General features: G+C 48.0%; 1 protein-coding gene across 1 annotated transcript in view; it reads left to right on the top strand.

Annotated features, from left to right (window-relative positions):
- The first annotated feature begins 9447 nt into the window (after positions 1–9447).
- BEND7 (BEN domain containing 7) overlaps positions 9448–22748 on the top strand; it is a 75456-nt gene continuing 62155 nt past the window's right edge. Inside the window, exons 1-2 of the mRNA XM_065871825.1 lie at positions 9448–9508; positions 11760–11843. Of these exons, the coding sequence (XP_065727897.1) occupies positions 9448–9508; positions 11760–11843 (145 nt within the window). The remainder of the gene's footprint in view (positions 9509–11759; positions 11844–22748) is intronic.

Below are 22748 nucleotides of genomic sequence, written 5' to 3'. Positions count from 1 at the left end.
CAGGATATACATGGAACTGGCACCAAAACACACACACACACACACACACACACACACACACTTCTTTTTAGGTAGTGAGACTTGAGAAAAAGGATCAAGTTCATTCTTGTTCCCAGTTTTATTACTCTTCATAGTATTTATCACTTATGCCATGCCTGACACATAGTAGAAGTTAATAAATGTTGGTTGAACAAATTCATTTATTTGGCACTGATTTCTCTAGTTAAGGAATCAAATAGAAAGATACCATGCGTACTTCTCTGCTAAAAAGAGCTAACCCTCCCCCCGCAAACCGATATAGAATGGGAAAAAGTTATTTAATTTCCTAAAGGTAGGCTTTGAGATAGTATTAGTCCTCAGAATATAACTGGGAAGCATCTAACATCTGACCATCTAATTAAGGACCTAAAGATGACGCTCATGAAGGCAGAGGCAGTGTCCCATTTTTCTCTTGATATCTGCTCATGACATGGGCATGGGATGAGGTAATAAATAAGAGCCAGTTGGAACAGCTGACCTACACTGTGTTAGCCCCCTATCTGAGCGCTTACATGCTTTCTTTTTGGCTGCACTGGGTCTTAGTTGTGGCATGCAGGATCTTCACTGTGGCATGCGGGATTTTCTTAGTTGCGGCATGAGGATTCTTAGTTGCAGCATGTGGACTCCTAGTTGCGGCATGCATGCGGGATCTAGTTCCCCGACCAGGGATCAAACCCAGGCCCCCTGCTTTGGGAACACGGAGTCTTAACCTACTGGACCACTAGGGAAGTCCCCGTGAGCACTTACATGCTTTAATTCAGTTACTTTTTACAGTAATTCTGCGTGGGGGGTATAGTTCTTACCCCCCGTTTCCAGTTCTTACCATAAGGCATTCTAAGAGGATTAGTATCAATAAGTAACTGCTAGTTATCCATGTATTGTCTCTCAGCTCCAAACCCACCCTTCTGTGAGCGGGAGGCTGGCGGAATGTGAGGCTGTCAACAGAGGGCGCCAGACAGACACTGCAAGGCCACAGCCCCAGGAAGACCCTTCATAGCAGGTATTCAGGTGGGAGCCCGGTGGCTAGCTTGGAGGAGTCCAGCTGCACTTCGGGCCACAGTGTCCTCACTGGGAGCTGTTTCTGCAGACCAGCTCTAGTCCCACCTTCAGGAACGTCTCTCCCCACTAGCAGGCTACATGTTCACGAGGTAGCCACAGCTTCTCGGAAGGGGAGTGACTCCCAGCCTTGAGGTTGGGGGTGGCTTAGGGGGATGGAGGTGAGGGTGGGAGTGGGCCCCTCCCTTCATCCTAAGTCCCTTTATTGTCTCCTCTCCTTCAGCCAAGACGCAGTGGCTGCAACCTCTGTACCCCTTGGATGCTTTTTATCCCGTTTAGGAGCTAAGCTCCTTCTACTGGTTAGGAGTTCTTCACATTAAACTGTCCCGATATAGTGCTGGGAGGATGCTGTATTATATCACACCCCGAACTGGCCAAGATGGTGCCACTAGGAAGCAATCAAGCTGGACTTCAAAGCCAGGAGTCCTGATACCAGAGGACACACTCCAAACTTCAATGCTATGTTGTCTCAAACATTTGGGAGAAAATCCAGGTAACTTCCCCTATGGCCTGGGCACCACTAATGCCACAGGAAGAATTTACTTACCTAGGAATTTCATTCAATGGCAAAGATGAGAATTGTGATACAGAAGTAAGGTGCTCGATTGCACCTCCTCAAGTATGGCACAGACTAAAACCATGACCATGGATTTTCATATTTCAAATCACTTTCACATGCAGGATTTTACCCAAACAACTTTGTAGAGGGAATAAGCCATGTGTTATTATTCCTGTAGATATAGAAACTGAGGCCTGGAGACATTAAAAATTTACATGGGTAGTTGTACTAAGGTCTCCCAACTCCCAGCCAGAACTTTGTCTATAATACCACCGTCTTGTCTTGAAGTTTAGTTGCTCTGGAGTCGATCTGACAAGGAGACCAAAAAGACCCACGTCCTAATTCTTGGAGCCTCTGTGTATGACCTTATATGGAAAAAGGGTCTTTGCAGATGTGGTTAAGTTGAGGATCCTGAGGCACAGAGATTATTCTGGAGAATCAGGGCGGCTCTAAATGCCATCGTAAGAGTCCTTATAAGAGACAGGCAGAGGGCTTCCCTGGTGGCGCAGTGGCTGAGAATCTGCCTGCCAGTGCAGGGGACACAGGTTCGAGCCCTGGTCCAGGAAGATCCCACATGCCGTGGAGCAACTAAGCCCGTGTGCCACAGCTACTGAGCCTGCACTCTAGAGCCCGCGAGCCACAACTGCTGAGCCCACGCGCCTAGAGCCCGTGCTCTAGCAACAAGAGAAGCCACTGCAATGAGAAGCCCGCGAACCACAACGAAGAGTAGCCCCTCGATCACCACAACTAGAGAAAGCCTACGTGCAGCAACGAAGACCCAACGCAGCCAAAAATAAAATAAAATAATAAATAAATTTATTTAAAAAACAAAGAGAGAGACAGGCAGAGTGAGACTTCACACACACAGAGAAGGTGTCATGAAGACAGAGGCAGAGACTGCAGGGATGCGGCCACAAGTGAAGGAATGCCTGCAGCCTCCAGAAGCTTGGCCTCCAGAAAGAGGCCAAGAAAAGTTCCCCTCCAGAGCCTCTGGAGGGAGCACAGCCCTGCTGCCACCTGAATTTTGGCCCAGTGGGATGGATTTCTGACTTCCGGCCCCCAGAACTGTGAGAGAACAAATTACCACAATTTTAAGCCACCAAGTTTGTGATAATTTGTTACAGCAGCCTCAGGAAACTAATAGATTGACAAATTCAAGTTTAAAAGAAAAGCATGCATATAGAAAATAATTTCTTTTTCTTTTTCCTTTTTTTTTTTTTTGGCCGTGCCACGCAGCTTGCAGGATCTTAGTTCCCCAACCTGGGATCGAACCCACACCCTCAGCAGTGAAAGTATGGAGTCCTTACCACTGGACCACCGGGGAATTCCCTAGAAAATAATTTCTTAATGTGATATAAAAAGACCTATACGGTTGATCCTTGAGCAACACTGATTTTAACCGCACGGCTCCACTTATACTGTACTTGGATTTTTTCCAGTAGTCAGTGTTACAGCACTGCATGACACGCAGTTGGTTAAATCCTCGGTTGCAGAACCTCTGATGTAGAGGAACCACAGATAAGGAGGAACTGCATATACAGAAAGCGGACTACAAGTTACATTCAGATTTTTGACTGTGCCGAGGGTCAGCGCCCCTAACCCCTGAAAATTGTTCAAGAGTCAACTGTAAACCCACTTTCATTAAATTTCAGAATGTTAAGAACATTCAGAATGAAAATACAAGCTACAGATTAGAAGACATTTGTCATATAAATATTCTACAAAGGATTTCTATCCAGAATATGGAAAGAACTCCTTCAAATTAATGAAAAAGACCAACAACTCAAAAAGTTTTAAACGGCCAAAAGTCTTGAACAGGCCCATCACAGAAAAGGATGTCCAAATGACCAACAAGCACATGAAAATGTGCTTAATGTCACTGCAAGTTAAAATCCCAATGAGAGGGCTTCCCTGGTGGCGCAGTGGTTGACGGTCTGCCTGCCGATGCAGGGGACATGGGTTCGTGCCCCGGTCCGGGAAGATCCCACGTGCCGCGGAGCGGCTGGGCCTGTGTGCCATGGCCGCTGAGCCTGCGCGTCCGGAGCCTGTGCTCCACAACGGGAGAGGCCACAACAGTGAGAGGCCCGCGTACCGCAAAAAAAAAAAAAAAAAAATCCCAATGAGACAATGGTATGCCACTACACCCTGATAATACCAAGTGCTGGTGAAGATAAGGGATAGCTAGCACTCTCATACACTGCTGGTGAGAGTGCAAATTGGTACAACTACTTAGGAAAACTATGTTACAGTACCTACTAAAGCCAAACATACACACACACACACACACACACACATATATATATACTATAATTCAGAAATTCCACTCATGAACATATACACAAGGTAACATGTGCTTATATCCACCAAAAGACACAAACTGAAATGTACAAGAATATCCATCAAGAGTAGAATGGATAAAAATTTGCAGTATGTTTATATAATGAACTAATATAGAGCAAAGAAAAAGAATGAACTCCTACTGTACCCAACAACAGAAGTGAACCTCACAGACCTAATGTTGAACAAAAGAAGCCTGACACAAGATGGTACACACTGTACGAGGACATTTTTTTTTTTTTTTTTTTTTTGCGGTACGCGGGCCTCTCACTGTTGCAGCTTCTCCCGTTGTGGAGCACAGGCTCCGGACGCGCAGGCTCAGCGGCCATGGCTCACGGGACCAGCCGCTCCGCGGCATGTGGGATCTTCCCAGGCCGGGGCACGAACCCGTGTCCCCTGCATCGGCAGGCAGACTCCTAACCACTGCGCCACCAGCGAAGCCCTGTACGATGCCATTTTTATGAAGTTCAAGAACACGGGAAACCAAGCTCTAGTGGTAGAGGTTAGACTTGCGGCGTCCTTGTAAGGTTTATCTGCTGGGAGGGGAGCAGCTCCCACAGGGGAGCAGACCGGTGTGCTGGAAGTGTTCTAGATCTTAACCTGGAGGGAGGGCAGTTATACGGATGTAGACGGAAGCAAAAGAAATTGATTGAGGTGTACACTTCAGAGGCATGTTCTTTACTGTATATAAGTTAGATCTTAATAAAAAAAGAACATTACATTTTTATCTTAAAGAAATGGCAGAAAGGTAGTAAGGTTAACGTATCACATTTAAGAGTCAGGAAACTGGTATGGCATTCGAGTTTCACTAAAAAATGGTCTTATGAAAACTGATGGTCCTCATTTGCAAAATTGGAATATTAATATCTACCAACCTCCTATGGCAATTAAGGGCATTAGATAATGTGTAAGTATTCTTGAATTCCTATAAGAGAAGCCTCATATAAATATAAGGTAACATTTTGGGTGACACATTCCAAGATCTCATTTTCACTTAAGTAATCTCTTACAGATACTACCTCCTGTCTTTTAAGTTACAGTCGCTAAACCCATAAAGTAAATGAAAGTGGAAACTTGAGTTATGCCAGCAACAAACTGATAAACTGAGGCTCCAGGAGGGCCGCCTCTTATTCTTTCTATGACCCTTCTGAAGGGCGATCATCATAAAATGAAAAGTTAATACTTATTAAATCTTCCTGAAGGATTCAGAATCTATTTACAGGGTTTTCAATTCCAGAGACTCCAATCAAAGATTTATAAACAGCCTCAAGCCCTAATACCATCCTGCTTATCTGCTTCTTTTTGAGGGTTAAACAATAACCAGGTGTAGTCATATCTATGTACACAGCATGATTGAAATCATATAATTCCTCTAAATCTGAGCCGCCTAATGTGGTAGCACTGGCCACATGTAGCTATCAAGCACTTGAATTTGGCTAATCTGGTTTGTCCTCTAAGTGTAAAATACACACCATTTTCAAGAGAGTGTACACAGAAAAAGAATGTAAACTATCTCATTGATATTTTTATATTGATTACATGTCAAAATGATAGTATGTCTAATATACTGGGTTAAATAAGATATATTATTCAAATAAATTTAACCTGTTTATTTTTACTTTTTAAAAATGTGGCTACTATAAAACTTTAAATTCCATTTATGGCTTGCATTATATTGCTATTGGACAGCAGGGCTGTAAATAAAGATGGAGATCTTCATAATGCTATTCCTCTCAGGACAGAGTTTTCAGAAATGGAGTTTTAAAAATTAGGGTTAAGATTGCTTAAATGTTCTCTGGCCAAATTACCTGTCTTATGTCAGAGATTAAAACCTACATTTAATCTTTATAATCAACTGAGTTTTAGAATGGTCATATGATAAGATATTTGGCCTACCTGAAGTCATGGAATATTTGACCAGTCTTCCCTGAGCTTTAATAATATGTAAACCTGCGGTTCTAAAACCTTTGGGGAAACTTGAACTACTGAAACAGAGATGTGACCTTAGTACGTCTCCTACAGGACTATCCAGAACACACCGACACAAAAAGTATATTCAATTAACCAAAAACAATACTGCTACAAACTGAACTGTGTCCCCTGTCCCCGAACTCTTATGTTGAAGCCCTAGCCCCCAAATGCGATGGTATTGAGAGGTGGGGCCTTTGGGAGGTAATTAGATTTGGATGAGGTCATGAGGGTGGGGCACTGATGATGGGATTAATGTTCTTATAAGGAAAGGAAGAGATGAGAGCTGTCTCTCTCTCCACCGTGTGAGGTCACTGCAAGAAGGCAGCCATCTCCGTGCCAGGAAGAGAGCCCTCACTAGGAACTGACCCTGCCAGACCTTGATCTGGGACTTCTAGCCTTCAGAACTATGAGAAAGTAAATTTCAATGTTTGAAACTACCCCATCTATTGTATTTTGTTATGGCAGCCCAAGCAGCTATTACCTACCACTTGAAGCAATCTCTTTCTAGCTAAACATCATTAATCTTTACTTAATGCTAATTATGAATATATACCTTTTTGTTATATAAGGACAGGCCTGACCTAGGGCCTCTGGAGACCAACTTGCTCACAGACCATTTTTGTTGAGCCAGGAAAAAAAGTCAAGGAGAACGATCATTGTTTTAAAACATTATCACAATGAAACATTTTTTCTTAACTGTATCAAAATTATTTTCTTAAGCAAATGGAATTCATATTCCCACTTGAACTGAAAATGCTAAGTTTTTAATATCCCCCTAGGGATGTGCTTCCTGGTATGTCACCTTCAATGATTTTATCATAGCTTAAGCATAATAAAAATCTCATTGTATGCTCCAAGGCATGAACGATCCTAAATGTTCCTCAATCAGTACAGTGCTCAGCCTTGTGGCTTCTGGAATAACATTTTTGTTTGTTTGTTTTTATTTATTTTATTTGTTTATCTTTGGCTGCGTTGGGCCTTTGTTGCTGTGCACAGGCTTTCTCTAGTTGCAGTGAGCGGGGGCTACTCCTCGTTGCAGTGCGTGGGCTTCTCATTGCGGGGGCTTCTCTTGTTGTGGAGCACGGGATCTAGACACGCGGGCTTCAGTAGTTGTGGCTCGCGGGCTCTAGAGGGCGAGCTCAGTAACTGTGGCACACGGGCTTAGTTGCTTCACGGCATGTAGGATCTTCCCGGACCAGGGCTCGAACCCGTGTCCCCTGCCTTGGCAGGTGGATTATTAACCACTATGCCACCAGGGAATTCCTGGAATAACATTTTTAAAGGCATTACAAAAAAAGAAAGAAAGGGTCCCAGCCCAGGGAGCAGCCTCATACGCTTTGTTTCTTTAGAAATCTTCAAAACATCTTTAGGTGTTTGGTTTTAAAGGAGGGGCAAAAAATGGTAGAGAACCAAATAGGGTAGTTGATCAACCCTTGTTATCACGTTAATCCCTTCTGCCACCTTTTAGAACTCCAAAAAATCTATACAAAATTTTGTCCTGCTCATATTTTCTTGGAAAAGGCCCTGAGCTCTGAACATAATCTCCAAGGAGACAGTGACCAAAACAGTAAAGAACCTCTTATTTAAGGGTTTGTTTTAGTGAACTCGGTGAATGGTCCTCTCTCTCACCTCCATGCCAGGTATAACCAGCCTCCCCACTTGCCACATACAGGCCACCTAACATAAGACCTCAGAAGGCATACCAGGCTCTGCTTCCACTCGTTGCCGGGTTACCTTGTTCCTTGATTTAATTTCCTGGTGTGTATATGTTTACTCAGGTTGCTGTCTCCTCATTTGAACGAGACTCGCAGTGGAACCTGTTACCACACTTATCAACATACCCTTTCCCCTTATTCCTCTCTACTCTTTTGAGGCCACCTGAACTTGTCACAGTGCTGGATGGGTTGTCCATCTCTTTACTCTCTTTGTGTTCTGGTCTAGAGATGATCAGTTTGGTGGCGGTACTCTTAAGCTTGTCAGATCACATTTCTGTCCCGCCAGTCCCAGGTGGTATAGAATTCGCTTCCATTCTCACAATAAAGTTGTTGTGAGAAAGCAGTGGTGTGCTCTTAGCTCCCTAGAAAAGAATATTGTATAAAACTAATACAAGCTTTCGGTTTCCTCCAATTATTCTGGCATTGTCACACCAGAAGGCAGAGCTCTCTGCACCTGCCTTGGCCATTTCTTCCCTAAGAGTCAGCAGAGCGCTCGGGCACCCCCTGACGTCGCACCGCTCACCCCTTCCACCCTCCCCAAAGCCCCCATTTCAAGTTCTCTCCTTGAACGTAACTCCCGATCTTCCTACAGCCCTCCTCGTATTGGGGTAGAGAACTGAAGCTCACTCTTTTCCATACTCGGCTCATCAGTCAATTCTAGAATCTCTTTTCCTTGCAGAGCGCAGATGGGTAAGTTTTTGGGTTTCGGTTGATTTTTTTTTCCCCCCTAAAACTTGCCTGAAACCAGTGAGTCTGGCCCTCGCACACCCGGAATCCCAAGGCGAGGAGTGGGCTGGCCAGGAGGGTCCCCGACACCCAGGGCTGTTGAGAACGAGATCGGCCCCGGGGAGCGGCGAGGAGACGCAGGCGAGCTCGGGCCCCGGAGCCGGGCCCCCCGGGCAGCCGCGCCCCGACTCGCCGACCCCCGCGGCGCCGGCGTCCGGACCCCCGCACCGGGTAGGGCCCTCGGTCCTGGGGGGACCGGAGGGCCGGCCGGCCGGGCCGAAAGCGCCGCGCCGCGGCCTCCGGCTCCTCCTCGAGGCCAGGCCGGTGGGTGGCGGCGGCCCGGGTCCCCGGGGATGGCGGCAGCCGCGCTCCGCCAGCAGGTGGCCCCGGGGTCCCGGCGGCGCCGCCTCCTCCCGGCGCCCCTCCTCCCGCGGGGGCGGTCAGCGCCCCGACCCGGCTGGCACCCCGCCGCCGCCGCCGCCGCCGCCGCCGCCGCCGCCGCCGCCGCCGCCGCCGCCGCCGCCGCCCTCAGCCCGCCCGCCGCGTCCCCGGGGCCGCGCTCGCCGCTGCCGTCGCCGCCGCCGCCGCCGCCGCGTCCGGAGCTGCGCCCAGGCCGACCCGCGGCGAGCGCCCAGGGCGCCGGCAGCCCCGGCCCGCCCTCCCCGCCCCCAACTACTCGCTCCCCAACGGAAAGTTCGGCTACGGCGGCTTCTCGCCCGGCAGCGGGGATGAGCCGGGGTCGGGGGGCGCGCTGAGCGGCGGCCAGGAGGGGGCAACTTCTCCCGAGAGAGCGCCTCCCGCCGGGCCCCGCCGGCCGCAGCCCCCGGCGGGCTCGAGTGGTTTTTCCCTTGCCTGTGCCTCCCCCCTGCGGATCCAAGAGACGGACCTAGGTCCCCGCGCTCCCGCTGCCGGGTGACAAGAGCCAGCGCCGCCGCCGCCGCCGCCGCCGCCTCGGCCGCCGCTCCCTCCGTCCCTCCGCCCGGCCGCTGGCCGCTCCCGGCCGCAGCCCCTGCCCTGCCCGCCCGCCCGCCTGCCCGCCGCACCATGGAGTTCTCGGAGAGGAAGCGGAGCAGGAAATCCCAGAGCTTCAAACTGGTGAGCCGAGGTAAGCGGCTGGCCGGGCCGGGCCGGGCGGGGGGCGTGCGGGCGGCGGAGCGAGGACTTGGCGCCGCGTAAACAGCCCCCGGCCCCTTGCCCGTCGCCCGGGCCGCGCAGCTAACTCCCGCGGGGCCGGGGCTCCCGGGACCCCCCGGTCCCCTCCCGAGGGGGGGCTGCGGCCGCAGGGCGGCGAGGAAAGTTGTGCCGGGGGGAGGCAGGATGTGATTCCGCGTAAACAAGTCGGAGGGCACATCAGGAAATTAACAAACAATGACACTTGGGGCGCGGAGAGCCTTCTTTGGTATTCCACTCCTGTGGCTCGGCGGCGGGGTGGGGGAGGACGCCTCTCCATCAGGCGGTGCGAACACCAACCCGGACCAGTGCTTGTGGTGGGTTGGGGGTCGGTGTGTTTTCCAACCCCCAAAGAGGAGGAAGAAAGGTGCTGGTGGCGTTTGGAAGATGGAGAAAGACGCTCATTAGGTGTCCAAGCCCAAATAAGAATTGTTGACATTCAGCATCTTTTCTGGGTACGTTATTTGGCCTGGAAAGGTGTTTTGGAATAGATCACTTATCCGTCAGGTAAGTATTATTAAAAAAAAAAAAAAATCCAGCCGACCCCTGACGATTTAACAGGTGTACACCGCAGTCTCTGGGCTTGGGTTATTTCATCAGGCGAGGGGAAAGTTGAATAGTCCTGCCTGTGGTCAGTGACTTGTTAAGAGTCTCTGTTTTTCCTGATGTGACTTCGAAAAACGATGAGAACTTAAGGGCAGATGTAAAAAAAAAAAATCAAAATGCATTGTGTTACCTTAGAGGCAGGTGACTTTTTTCTCCCCATCATGTCACAAGTCCCAATATTGAGTTTAGAATGCTCCTGTTTAAGTATCGCCTTTGAATCAGCTTGAAGTCAGAACCAAACCAGAGAACCTGTCCACTTTGGTCCTCTGTTGTTTTATCTAGCATGGGCATCAGAGCAGAGAGCAAGGCGATTGTGTTACCAACCTGGAGAAGTCCCATGTAAGCTGATGAAAATTAGAGGGCGATTGCAATTTCCAGCTAAGCTGAGCTAACTATGATGCAGATTCAGTAAAGCCTGCTTTGGGTTACTCTGAAAATGGTTTGATTATAGACATTTTGGAGATCTACCCCTGTTTCCTCCTGTTGAGTTCGGATACTGTTTAATGAAAAAAGCCTGAAGTAGTTTTACGTATTCAAAATATTTGGCTTTTCCTTGTCTCTACGAACATTTTGTTCCCCCAGCAGTGTTGATTGCTCAGTCATTTGTACTTTAAAAGTCCCTCCATATTTGACTGGCCTGTTGGTCTATCTGATTCATTCTGGAATGTAGGCTACTTTCTTATTTATGACCTCAGGAAACCTACTACTTTATCTTAAAAGTGAGAGGAGTTTTTTAGACCTTGTCCTGGGAGGTCTAAGGCCCCAAAAAGGGAATCGCTGTTAACAAGGGACCTAGTCTAGTTTCTTACCTAAGCGATCCTACTTTTTAGAAACAGACAACTGCCAAAGCACAGTAGCCTCTATAGAGAAGCTTGTAAAATACTGTGTCTTAAAGTTTGACTGACATAGCAAGTTTGTTTTTTTCCTTTTCTTAAAAAAAAATTATGGGTCTGATTTTTCTCTCTGCTCTGCAGGTGCATTTTTAGAACGTAAACGGTTGCATATTAAAGTGCAATAGCTGAATGCAAGACTCACTTTCTTATCCAAATTATACTATACTTGAAATAACAACTCAGTATTTTTCACGTGGGCTTGCCTGTAAGCTGCTCAAAGCCTGGGGTTTTTCTGGGTAAACTGAGAGTACCGGGTAACTCTAAAGCATACTATTCATCTACTCATGAAAATGGGTTGTAGAGATAAATTTGGCATCTTCCCCTGGCCTCTGATTGGGCAAGCTTCTTTCTATTCCTTGTAAACATACTTGTCATTTGGAAGAAAAGAAGCCTCGTATGTAACTGGCATCTGTGGGCCACATTTCCTGAGAAAACTGTGTGATAAAGCAGAGCCGTTTTCTAAAGTCAAAGTAATAATGTCAAGTCTGTGTACTTCTCCAGAGTAAGCAAAGTTGTAGGGATGACCAATGACTACAAATTCTGTGATTAACTGAGTTCTCGAAAATTATATTTATAAATTAAAGTATAGCTTATACCTACTATATATAATGAGATGCTAGCCTTTCTTGCTGATTCACATCTTGTAGGTCATTAGAATTCTAATTTTTCGTTGTCTTCTCACCCCAGATTATCACCATGAGGTCTGTAAGATCTCAGAATTCAGCACCGATGTTAATGGGAAGGCCAAAGAGACACAACCCATTTTTTTAGGTAGGTTCTCATGTCAATGAATTTCTCAGCAAGACAGCATGGCCATTTGCAATTAGAGAGAAGGGGAAAAAAAAAAAAAAAAAGATTGTGCCAGAATGGGACATGTCTGCCATTGCTTAATGTCTGACATTCTTTTCAAGACCCTTTATTTTACGGATTGCCAATATATCCCTTATTAACATTGCTAAAAGTTGTAATTTCAGACATAAATGTTTATTAGTGTCTACACACAGTGCTAATTATCACTCACACCCAGAGCCAGATGCTGACCGTGCAGTTCTGTGGCTCTGCGTTCGCCCCATTTACGTTGCATATTCACTGGCACGCTTCACCGGCTGTAGTTCGTGGAATTGGGGTATTACATCTTTGACATCTGGGTAACAGAAATTCAATTTCCAAGAAGCTGCTATTTGTTTGGTTCTGCCTCTGCCTTGGGTGGGATAGAGGATTAATACGCTGTCTGACGATAATGTCCCTTCACCTCTGTGGCCTGGTTGCTAATCCTGCCACGGCAAAATTAAATTAACTCTCCAGCCGAAAAGCGGAAGGAAGAGAAAATTGTGATTGTCCGCCGAACCACCTCTTGATAGGACTAGCGATCACGGAGCCACTTCTCATCTGTCTGGCTCTGTTTTCATTTCCCACCAGCATCGGTGGTCAGAGAGAAGAGCGACACTTTGCTCTCCCCACCCTCCTTCCCAGCTTACCCCAGGGCCAAGCAGAGCCAAGCAGCATCTTGGAGGCCATCTGACAGGAGTAGCTGCGTGATGGATAAGTAGGTCCCCCAAGATGATGCCCCTCTCTCCAAGTGTGGCTTTTGGTGCACATACTGTACCTGATGGGGCCTTGCCTGTGCAGTTTGTTATTTGCAGACCATGAGCCCAAAATTAAACGATTTAGGATTTTGCCACGAAGAATGAAGTACCCGTGAGGTTGGAGTGGAGGGTACATCATGGTGCTCGGCCCTCACCTTGCCCATCCCCAATACCTCCTCGAGCCCCAGGGGCAGGGTGAGAGCCGGGTGCCGCACACGAGGAAACAACACGTGGCAAGAGCCATTGAAAGCAAGGGCCAGAATGGCCATATCTCTGGGGAGAGTTGATAGGTCTTAAGGAAGCAGGATGTGTGCTCAGACCCAACGTACTGCCAATGAAAACAACGAGGAAGCCAGGCAGTGGGGCGTTCTCACTCTTTTGCTTTGAGGAAGAGAAAGGGTGGGTTGCAAAGGACCAAGAAGTCAAACAGATAATGAGTAGAGGTAAAAGAGGAGGGAAATAATGGCATTTCTTCCACAAGTGAGCACCAGAGTCACGCGAATCTTTCCATCCAGGCAGAGAGCATGACTGAGGCCAGCACTGTCCTTAGCACCTGTTTACTTTTCAGAGGTCTAGAACCCCAAACGTTCACAGTCGAGCGAAACGCTAAGACCCAGCAGGAGGATATTCCTGGATTGTACTCTCTTCAGTTCCTTCAGCTTACTCAGAATCCTGTATTTTCAGTTCCCTAAACTCGATCGGTTGGAAATTCTATATATCAAAGCACCACCCAATCTAACCATTTGAAATGAAGAACTTGCCTATTAGTAGAAAAATGTACATTTATCATAAAAAAGAACATCATATCCTTGGTTTCGTTCATCTCCAACAAAGCAGGCTTTCCCCCCCCCCTTTCTGCTCCCTACTTGGAAAACGGTGAGGGCGCCGTTTACAGTAGGGCGCGAATACAGTAGGTGGATTCTGGGTACGAGAGAGCAAAAGATGCAGAGCAGGAAGATGCTAGCGCTCGGAATTCGGTAAAAGGTAAACTCTCCACGGGGCAGGGCTGGCTTCGTTTTTCCTAGCTCGAGTCCAGGAAGATAAGAGAACATCAGTGAAAGGCCAGGCTTGGGATAAGTTTCTCAGTTGTTGGTCAGGGAGGCCTTTGACATCAAGGGACAAAAGATGGACCAGCATAAAAATGCCTGGGTTATTCTCAGTCTTCTGCTCATTCTGGGAAAAGTGTGATATGGTTCCCAAAGAACATTTCTCTTTTGTGATCTTCGTGTCAGTTTGGAAAAGAAAAAAAGTGGAAGAGCAAACGATGCCACAAACCCGATTTCTAGAGTAACTGAGAATAGTTACTGATAGCATATGAGAATCAGAATTCTGTTGTTGACAGTGTAATAAAGTGGACTTTTATTCGCAAATGTAAATCATGTTTGTTTCGTAAATGGCTTGAGTCTACCCATAATATAACTCATTATGGCGTAGAATTCTGCGTGAGGTCTGTGACATCCAAGGGAGTTTGTTAGCAAAATAGCAGAACTGTTTCACCTAGAACGCGTTCCTCACACATGGCCCTCGGGATGCTGCATGGGATTTTCTGTGTGCAAACGTACATATGTGTCATCTTTGATACTATCTGCGCCTATAAGATTGCAGTTCATGTCTCAGGGGAAGAGAACGCTGCAGAATCTGGCAGAGGTTCCCGCCTCAAATCAGTTTCCTCAGAATATTTTCAGGCTGTTGATTCATGTATGCTGCATATCCAGCGAGGTAGGATGGCCCAATGGTGTGAATGGCTTGGCTGAGCGCTTTGGGCATTCCTCACACTTGATAACAGGATCAGAAGAGGTTACTTTACCCTGTGGACATCGGCTTTGTCAGGTTGGCCGTGATGGGCCACTGTAAAGATTGGGTCACTATTTTGGAGAAAAACAACTTAATTCGTTTTGATCAATTCAACAGGTGTTTTTCTGAGAAGATATGACGAACTCAGCACTTTTCTAGAGTGGCAGTGGGGTCAGGGGAAACCAGAGAACTGGATAGGACAGGGACCCTGCTCTCAAGGATTAAAATCCAGTTGGGGTGATAGGACAAGTTCAGGACCCAGTGAAGGAGCGGAATTCAGTCACCCATAACAGCTGCGGTTGTCTGAGTGCTTGCTCTGTGCCCAGCATTGAGTCCAGTACTTGACGTGAAGGATCTCATTTACTCCTCAGAGCAAATCTATGAGAGTTATCACCATCCCTGTTTTGTAGATGAGACTGAGAGGTGTCAGGTGGGCTGCCACAGGTCTCCCAGGGGACAAGCGCCATAGCCGGGACCCCACGCAGGTCCACCTGAGCTGGAAACACCCCATAGCACGCACAGCGTGTGTACATGATAAATCACAAACGTGAACCTTCAGGGCAATGAGCAAAAGCAGAGCTAGGAGGGAAGGATCACATTCAGGGTCGGGTGGAAAGCTCTGGAAGGGGGAGATCTCGAACTAGGGGAGGATTTGGGTAGGCAGAGGGGAGTTGGAGAAGATTCCAGGTGGGAGGGGTGATGTGAGTCTCGGCAGAGGGCTGAGCATCACTGTCATCAGACTTTAAGTGCCAGGTGCACTTTGTAGTTTGGACAGCGCTGGCGCACCTGTCGTCCCATGACTTTACGGTGGACCCGTGCGGTAGCCTGGGCGGTGTTGTTGTTCCCATTCCCCAGAGGAAGAAACTGAAGCTCAAGTGACTTGCTCATAAGTAGCAGAACCTGGAGTAAACCCAGGTCTCCTATCCAAAGATCTTTTGCCTCCGCCTGGTTGAGCCAGGCAAATCCCAAGGATCATCGGAGAGGCCTCGGCCGGCAGCAAGGCACTTTTAGGAAGTGTTTTAATGAGACAATGAACTTACTATTCATAACTATAATACAAACATTTCATAAAATCTTTTATATTTGGATTTTGTTCTAGATTTACTATTGTAATAGATAAACATGTCTGTTTTTCAGGTGTCTGGTCCATTTATTCACTCAGATATTTACTGCACTCCAATTATGTGTCGGGCCCTGGTCTAGCTAGTTGTTCTTTTTAATAAAGTCTGTGACACAACTGTCAGAAGATGAAGCTCAGGGCGCAGCCGCCAAGCCAAGTGAGCAGGGTGTAGGTCTCTGATATTTTGAATCTCTTTTCAATGGCTTTCTTGATGACAGTGGCCTCTACCAGGGTCCCCAGAGTCTCGAAATTCTCTTTGGGTTGGAAATGCAGCCAACAAGAGTAGGTGTCATTCATCGAGTTTGCTGTGTGTCAGGTACCATGCTAAGAACTTTGTTTTTTTGGTTTTTTTGGCCACACTGCACGGCTTGCGGGATCTTAGTTCCCTGGTCAGGGATTGAACCGGGGGCCACGGCGGCAGTGAAAGCACCGAGTCCTAACTACTGGACCTCCCCGGGAGTCCCCATGCTAAGAACTTTGTTACCCCATTATTTGTCCCATAAAAGATATTATTATTTCCACTTCACAGACGAGGAATTTGAGGATTTCACAAAGCAACTCAGTGACAGAACCAGGATACAAACCAGGGTCTGTCTGTCTCCAAAACCATGCCCTTAACCACGGGAAAGGCTCGTTCAAATGAACTCCTGGCTGGGACCCCAATATGTACAGAAGTGGAAGGGGAGTGGGGCAGCCAGGAGCATGCGGAAGAAGCCCAGAGCACCTTGTCCCATGTCCTACCCTCCTCTGCTAGCCTCTGCAGAACTGTCAGGGTGCCCTCATCCCTGTGTAAAAGCCTCTTGTCCAGATGGTTTCCGAGAATTCCTGTGGCACTGAAAGTATACCTGGTTCTACCGTGGGTCCAAAAATGGCTTCAAAAACAAGAGCAAGCAAAGTCCGATTTGAGAGCCTCTTGAGGAGACCTAAACACTGATGGCTTCTTTCAGTGTAAGTGCACATAAGTACATGTGCTTCTGTAGCTGTGGGTGCAGACTTAGTTGTCCTTGGAGAGCACTTACTTTATTGCCTGAAGTTCTGGAGCTTTTGCTGCTAGGCCTGTCTCATACTTCCATTAATCACTGAGTTAATATCATAACCACACCGTGAGGTAGGTGTTATGTCCCTTAGACAAATGGGAAGCTGAGCTCAGAGATGACAGTGACCTGCCTGAGATCACACAGGAATTAGTAGCTGGCCCCGCTTTAAATCGGGTGCTTTGACCTCTAGTTCTGTCCTCTTTTCCTTAAGCCAGAGCGGCCTGTCCTCCCCGTCCCCTTCTGCCCACACGAGCTGATCTTAGTATGTAATTCATTATTCTCTCCCCTGCTCAGAGACTTAAGTGCCTTCTCATGGATTCTAGGGTCAAGGTGAAATCCCTTAACTGAGTCTTGAGTATCCACAGTCTGCCCCTAATCTGCATCACCATCTTCGACTTTGATATAACTTACCTCCCTGGAACCCAATTGCCCACCCCCAGCAAAGTAGGACTTCCAGGTGAGAAAGGGGGCCCCACCACAGGTAGAAGGAAAGGGGGCGGCCAGAGGCTTGGACGCGGGGAAGCCCGGGACCCATTTAGGAAGAAAGGAACTAAGGTTTGTTTAACATCCACCAAGGTCGGAAAACCCCAGCTTCAGTCTCAGGTTAACAGTTCGGCACACCTCGGACAAGACTCTGGAGGGTTTCCTTTATCTTCCATAATGCAATACTGATGGTGGTCCTGAGCCCCTCATCAGATGCCCTGACAGCATGCAGGACATCCTATACGGTGAAACACTCTTTCAAACTAGAAAATGCTGTATTCTTATTTTTATCCCCTTCTCCCTTCTCTTCTGACTTAGAGGTTACGCTTTCTTCTTGGACACCTCAGCACTAAATAGGAACACCACTCTCCTGTGGCACTTACCATGGACTGCCTAGTAGTTGCTCATTTTTGTACGTGCCTTTGCTGTGCTCCAGGTCACCCCAAACACTTCCCACGTTGAATTGTGGTCATTTTTGCCCCATCTCTCCTCATGTACATTGGAGGATCACAGAGCAAGTGGGACCTGGATTCTGTCTTGAATCCTTTAGACCACTTAGCACAGCATTTTGTTTGATCACAGTAGGTACCCAAATTATCGGTACTCAAATCTGCGTTATCTCATTGCATGAGTATACTGGATACGGTTGCGTAGGACTCTGAAGATTTGCTTTAAAATATCCTACCGTGGGCTTCCCTGGTGGCGCAGTGGTTAAGAATCCGCCTGCCAATGCAGGGGACAGGGGTTCAATCCCTGGTCCGGGAAGATCCCACATGACGCGGAGCAACTAAGCCCGTGTGCCACGACTACTGAGCCTGCGCTCTAGAGCCTGCGAGCCACAACTACTGAGCCCCCGTGCCTCAACTACTGAAGCCCGCACGCCTAGAGCCGGTGCTCCGCAACAAGAGCAGCCACTGCAATGAGAAGCCCGTGCACCACAGCAAAGAGTAGCCCTCGCTCGACGCAACTAGAGAAAGCCGGCGCACAGCAACAAAGACCCAACTCAGCCAAAAATAAATAAATAAATAAATAAAATATACTACCGTCTTGAGATTTTAGAGACAGTTAGCGAACCAAAGATATGCCTCATTTAACTGAAGAAGCTTTGGTCATGTACTAAGCTAGCGTAGAAATTGGGGATTTCTGTTGTTGATGGGTGAGAGACAAGTCAAAATATAATATTTTTTTCAAATCTAGAAAAGACCAAAAAGGAGAGGAGCTCGCATATGAAAGCAGCGGCATGTTGCAGACCCAAACTGAAAAATAACCTATGTTCTGCTGGCTCCGTACTCCGCTGTGATTTTGGCACACCTTTATAAAGGGGCTGAAGGGTGTCCTGTCCTGTTTATAAGCCCATGTTTAGAACTGATTGTCTGGTTCTCCACCTGCAGTAAGTTTTCCTACCTGGATTTAAGAAAATCCATGCATTAAGTAACAGCAGACCTTGGTGAATGGCCCGTTTGGGAACCCTGCCCCAACCCCATCGCACAACTGCACGCACCTGTCTTTCTGTTTCTCATAAGAGCTCGGTGTGGGTCAGCAACCGCCGTACAAGTGAAACGTGTGATGGGTTGTGAGAGTTGGCTTTTCCAGTAACGATCACGACCGCATCGCTGAAACAAAGAAATCTTCGTGAGGGACAGAATCTAAGAAGATGTCTTAACAATTTAGCTTCCCTGGTTCCCATGGGAATGTGGATGTTTCCTTTTGGAGGAAAAGAGCCCGGCCATCCATGAGGTGAAAGAAAGACTCCGGGAACAGTGTGTTTTGCATCTCAAAGTTGAAAATAGATCTAGGACGTTTATGCAACAAGTCTGTTATTCTTGAAAGTAACAGATTATTGGAGAGAACACTACCTGGGAAGGAATGTTAGTGCAGTAGCAGGATGCATGCCAGGACCTATGGTGACTGAGGCAGGGGGCGCACAGAGGGCCCCTGGAGAGTCGCCCCCTTGCCTGAACCTCCGGTTGTCTGTGGCTTTCAGATTAGGACCCAGATGACAGATAAGACCCTGCACGAGCTGCCACCTGCCTGCCTCAAGCTTATTCCTGACACTGCCCTTCCCACCAAACCACTTCCCATTCCTGCAGCGGCCTCACTTCCCCTCTTTACCTCTTCGCCTTGGTGGCTGCACGGACCACCTCCTCTGCTGACAACCCCACACCTGCACCATGCTCCCTTCGCTTTGCTTGGCTGTCTTATCCCTAAAGGCTCCAAGTTGACTTCCTCCAGGCAGTCTTCTCTGATTTCCCCCTCCCCTCTCCTTCCACAGCATCTCTACCAAAGCGAAGGCACTGCCAGTTTACTTCTGTCTCGCCCCCCCCGGGTTGGAAACTCCCTCACGGTCATCTCTGTGTCCCCATCTCCCAGCACCACACTGGTCACGTCACAAACATCCAAGGATGCTTGGCGAGTGTGCCAGGAGCCCGATTTCAAATTAAAAATAAAGTAGCGAGATCAGCCATCTTGAAGCTTTATCATTCACCTCTTGTACCTCCCAGCTCCTATCCTGGCTGCACGAGGCGAAAATCTACACATCCTCCTTAGTAGCTACCTGGACCTCACATGGCAGGAGTAACATACACCAACACTGACGATGGAACAGCTACTTTTCATTACACATTTTTTCCCCCTTTCTTACTAGGTTAACAGCAGGCCCCCTTTTATTTCTTTCTTTATTTTTGGCCGAGCCACACGACTTGTGGGATCTTAGTTCCTGGACCAGGGATCGAACCTGCGCCCCCTGCAGTGGAAGTGAGGAGTCTTAACCACTGGACCGCCAGGGAAGTCCCCAGGCCCCCCTTTTAAAGTTTAACTTGGGAATAGGACGCCCTTGTGTGTATCCCAGCCCCCGCCCCCAGGGCCTCGCAGGCTTAAGCTACACGGTGTGAAGGTGCCCCTGGAATATTGCAATGCCGTGGGCTTGGCATCTGCCCTGCTGCTCCCTGCCTACAACCACCTCTACTAACTGCCTTGCCCGTGAGATCCTCTGTTGACCCCTTGAGTCTCAGCTTGAATTCCTGCAGGGCGAGACTTCAAGCTTCCTGTGTTCCCAGTGCACAATACCTGGCACCAAGTAGACTCTCGATCGCGAATTTTGGATAAATGAATGAGGACCATGTGAAGACATGTTAAAATGTAGTTTGCCGCCAGTTATTAGCTGATCGGAGTGGGACAGTGTGTTGGGCCAAGACGGTTTTCTTGGGCAGGACGGTCCTGTGCGTGGAAGGAGGTCTAGATCTCACCCTCTGGATGTTGGCAGGTCGGGAGCATCTCACCCAGTCATTGTGATGATCAGGACTGCCCCCAGCACATGCGAGCCAGAGCGTGGTCCTTAGCAGGCCAGGGGTGTGGGGTCCTTTAGCTTTGAGTGGAGAAAAACTATTGCATTGCCATAGACTGGATGCCCTTCCCTCGCCGTTCTCTCTCAGATGCCCGTATGAAGGGGGATAACAAATGACAGAGGCTGTGATGGACCAATTCAGCTGCATCACCATCCCCAGAAGAGAGAGATCAAAGGGCACATTCCATTCAAGGTCAGGTTACTGTGCCTCCTTTCCGCACAAAGGACAGCTTCTTGCCGGCATATTTGATCATATATTTTAAAACCATTAAGAAGTTTAGACAGATTTTCTTTCGAGATTCCAGACAATCGGTATCCTTGTAAATAAGAATCCATAAAATTGTTTTCTTGGTATTGTATTTTTTTCTGAGCATGTACAAATATATACTGTGTTGTTTGAATTCCAAGGGTTTTACAATCTTTTTTTTTTTTTAACTTGGAAATCAAATTTTATATCTGAAAGGTTAATGATTATGCTATCTGGTAACCAAATGTGTGATGAGACGTTTGTCTCTGTAATTAACAGCAAGGGACTTTTACAGTTTCATAAAATTGAATGCTACATAGAGTATTCTGTGAGCATTTGTTTGGACGAGGTGTCCAAAACAGAGATGTTTATGGATGATATAAAGTTGAACTGAAATGTAATGCAGGTGTCTGCTGTGCACCTCACAGAATTTCTCATTGTTGAAATGGAAGCCAGAAGATTAATGACTCGACTTTGTCATGATAAAATAAGTAATGTGTTCTTGGAACAGTGGTATGGCACATAAGTTACTCCGTAATTCCAAGAATTTTTTTCTGTTCCAGGAATAATATCCTGAACAATCTATTTTTATAGAAAAAGTTGATGCAACATAATAGCCTACGAAGTTGCTTGTATGGCTAAAGGAATTACATCTCAAATGTGACTTGACACCCACACATAAAGTATAGAGAACCCCACAGAAACGCAAGGTTAAGGCACATCTTTTTTTTTTTGCGGTACGCGGGCCTCTCACTGTTGTGGCCTCTCCCGTTGCGGAGCACAGGCTCCGGACGCGCAGGCTCAGCGGCCATGGCTCACGGGCCCAGCCGCTCCGCGGCATGTGGGATCTTCCCGGACCGGGGCACGAACACACGTCCCCAGAATCGGCAGGCGGACTCTCAACCACTGCGCCACCAGGGAAGCCCTAAGGCACATCTTGAAAGGAAGAAGTCAGGAGGTGCAAAAGTAAAGGTTCTTCTGTGAACATTAACTCACCCTCCTCACGCGTATATAATTTTTTCAATTACCAGCAAGGCTTTAATGGGCACCTTAATAAGCAGCATGTGAAATACGGTGGAGCAGCGCTTGCTGCGGGAATGGGGGCTCCAGCCAGCCCTGTGAGCTGTTTAACTCCGCCCTGAAAGCCGGAGCAGTGCAGCCGTGAGGGGCCCAGACCTAATCCATCTTCCTCTGGTTCCCTTTGGTCGTTTTGGGTAACTCAGTCCTATCCTTTGTGAAATGGGGGAAACGGTGCCCTGTCTGTCGTCTTCGATAAACTAGGAAGGCGCTGCGGATGAGACGCGTTCCCTTGGGAGAGCTTGCCTAAAAGACACCATTGACTCTAGGCACCAAGTGGCCTCATCTTGCAAACCCCACGCCCCACGGAAACAGGGAGGGCTTCCGTCACAGATGCCACAGATGTTGCTTGACACCTTGTACATCAGTAGTGTTTTGGGGTTTCTTTTCCCCCAGCTTTCCTCAACAGTAGCGTCCCAGCATAGCTGATACTAGAATTAACCCATTCCTGTATACATCGGTAGGTCTTTATTGAGCAGCCCCTGGTGCCAGGCTAGGAGATTTGAGAGCCCGCTAGGGTGTGACAGGAACACAGAACCAGGGGACCTCACCTGGGGAGTTAAGGGATGTGACCCTTGAGAAGAGGACATTTAAGCAGAGAAAGACCTGAAGAGTAAGTATGGGGATGGGGCCGAGGCTGTGAGTCAGCCAGGAAATGACAGGGCCCCGAGAGCTGAAGACCTTGCTTAGAGCTGACGCAGGGAGCCCTCTGGCCATCCAGGACAGTCGCTAATGGGATTCGGATTTAATTGTCCTGAAGTGAGGCCTGGGCGCTGGTATTTTGTCACAGTTGTCCAGGTGATTCTACTGTGTGTCAGACCCCAGAGCCGCCATCTAGAACAAGGCGAGACGTGGCAGTAGCCAAGGCTGGACGAGCCCCCAGCGCGAGCGCTGGCCCCCATCCCCAGGTGGCCGGCATCCCACCGAGGCAGGCCACGACGTGATGCGGTTTGCATTTCTGAAAGATCACCCTGGCTTCAGGATGGACG

Source organism: Phocoena phocoena, chromosome 2, assembly GCF_963924675.1.
Source record: "Phocoena phocoena chromosome 2, mPhoPho1.1, whole genome shotgun sequence".
Taxonomy (NCBI): Eukaryota; Metazoa; Chordata; class Mammalia; order Artiodactyla; family Phocoenidae; genus Phocoena; species Phocoena phocoena.
This window is presented reverse-complemented; position numbering and strand designations above follow the sequence as displayed.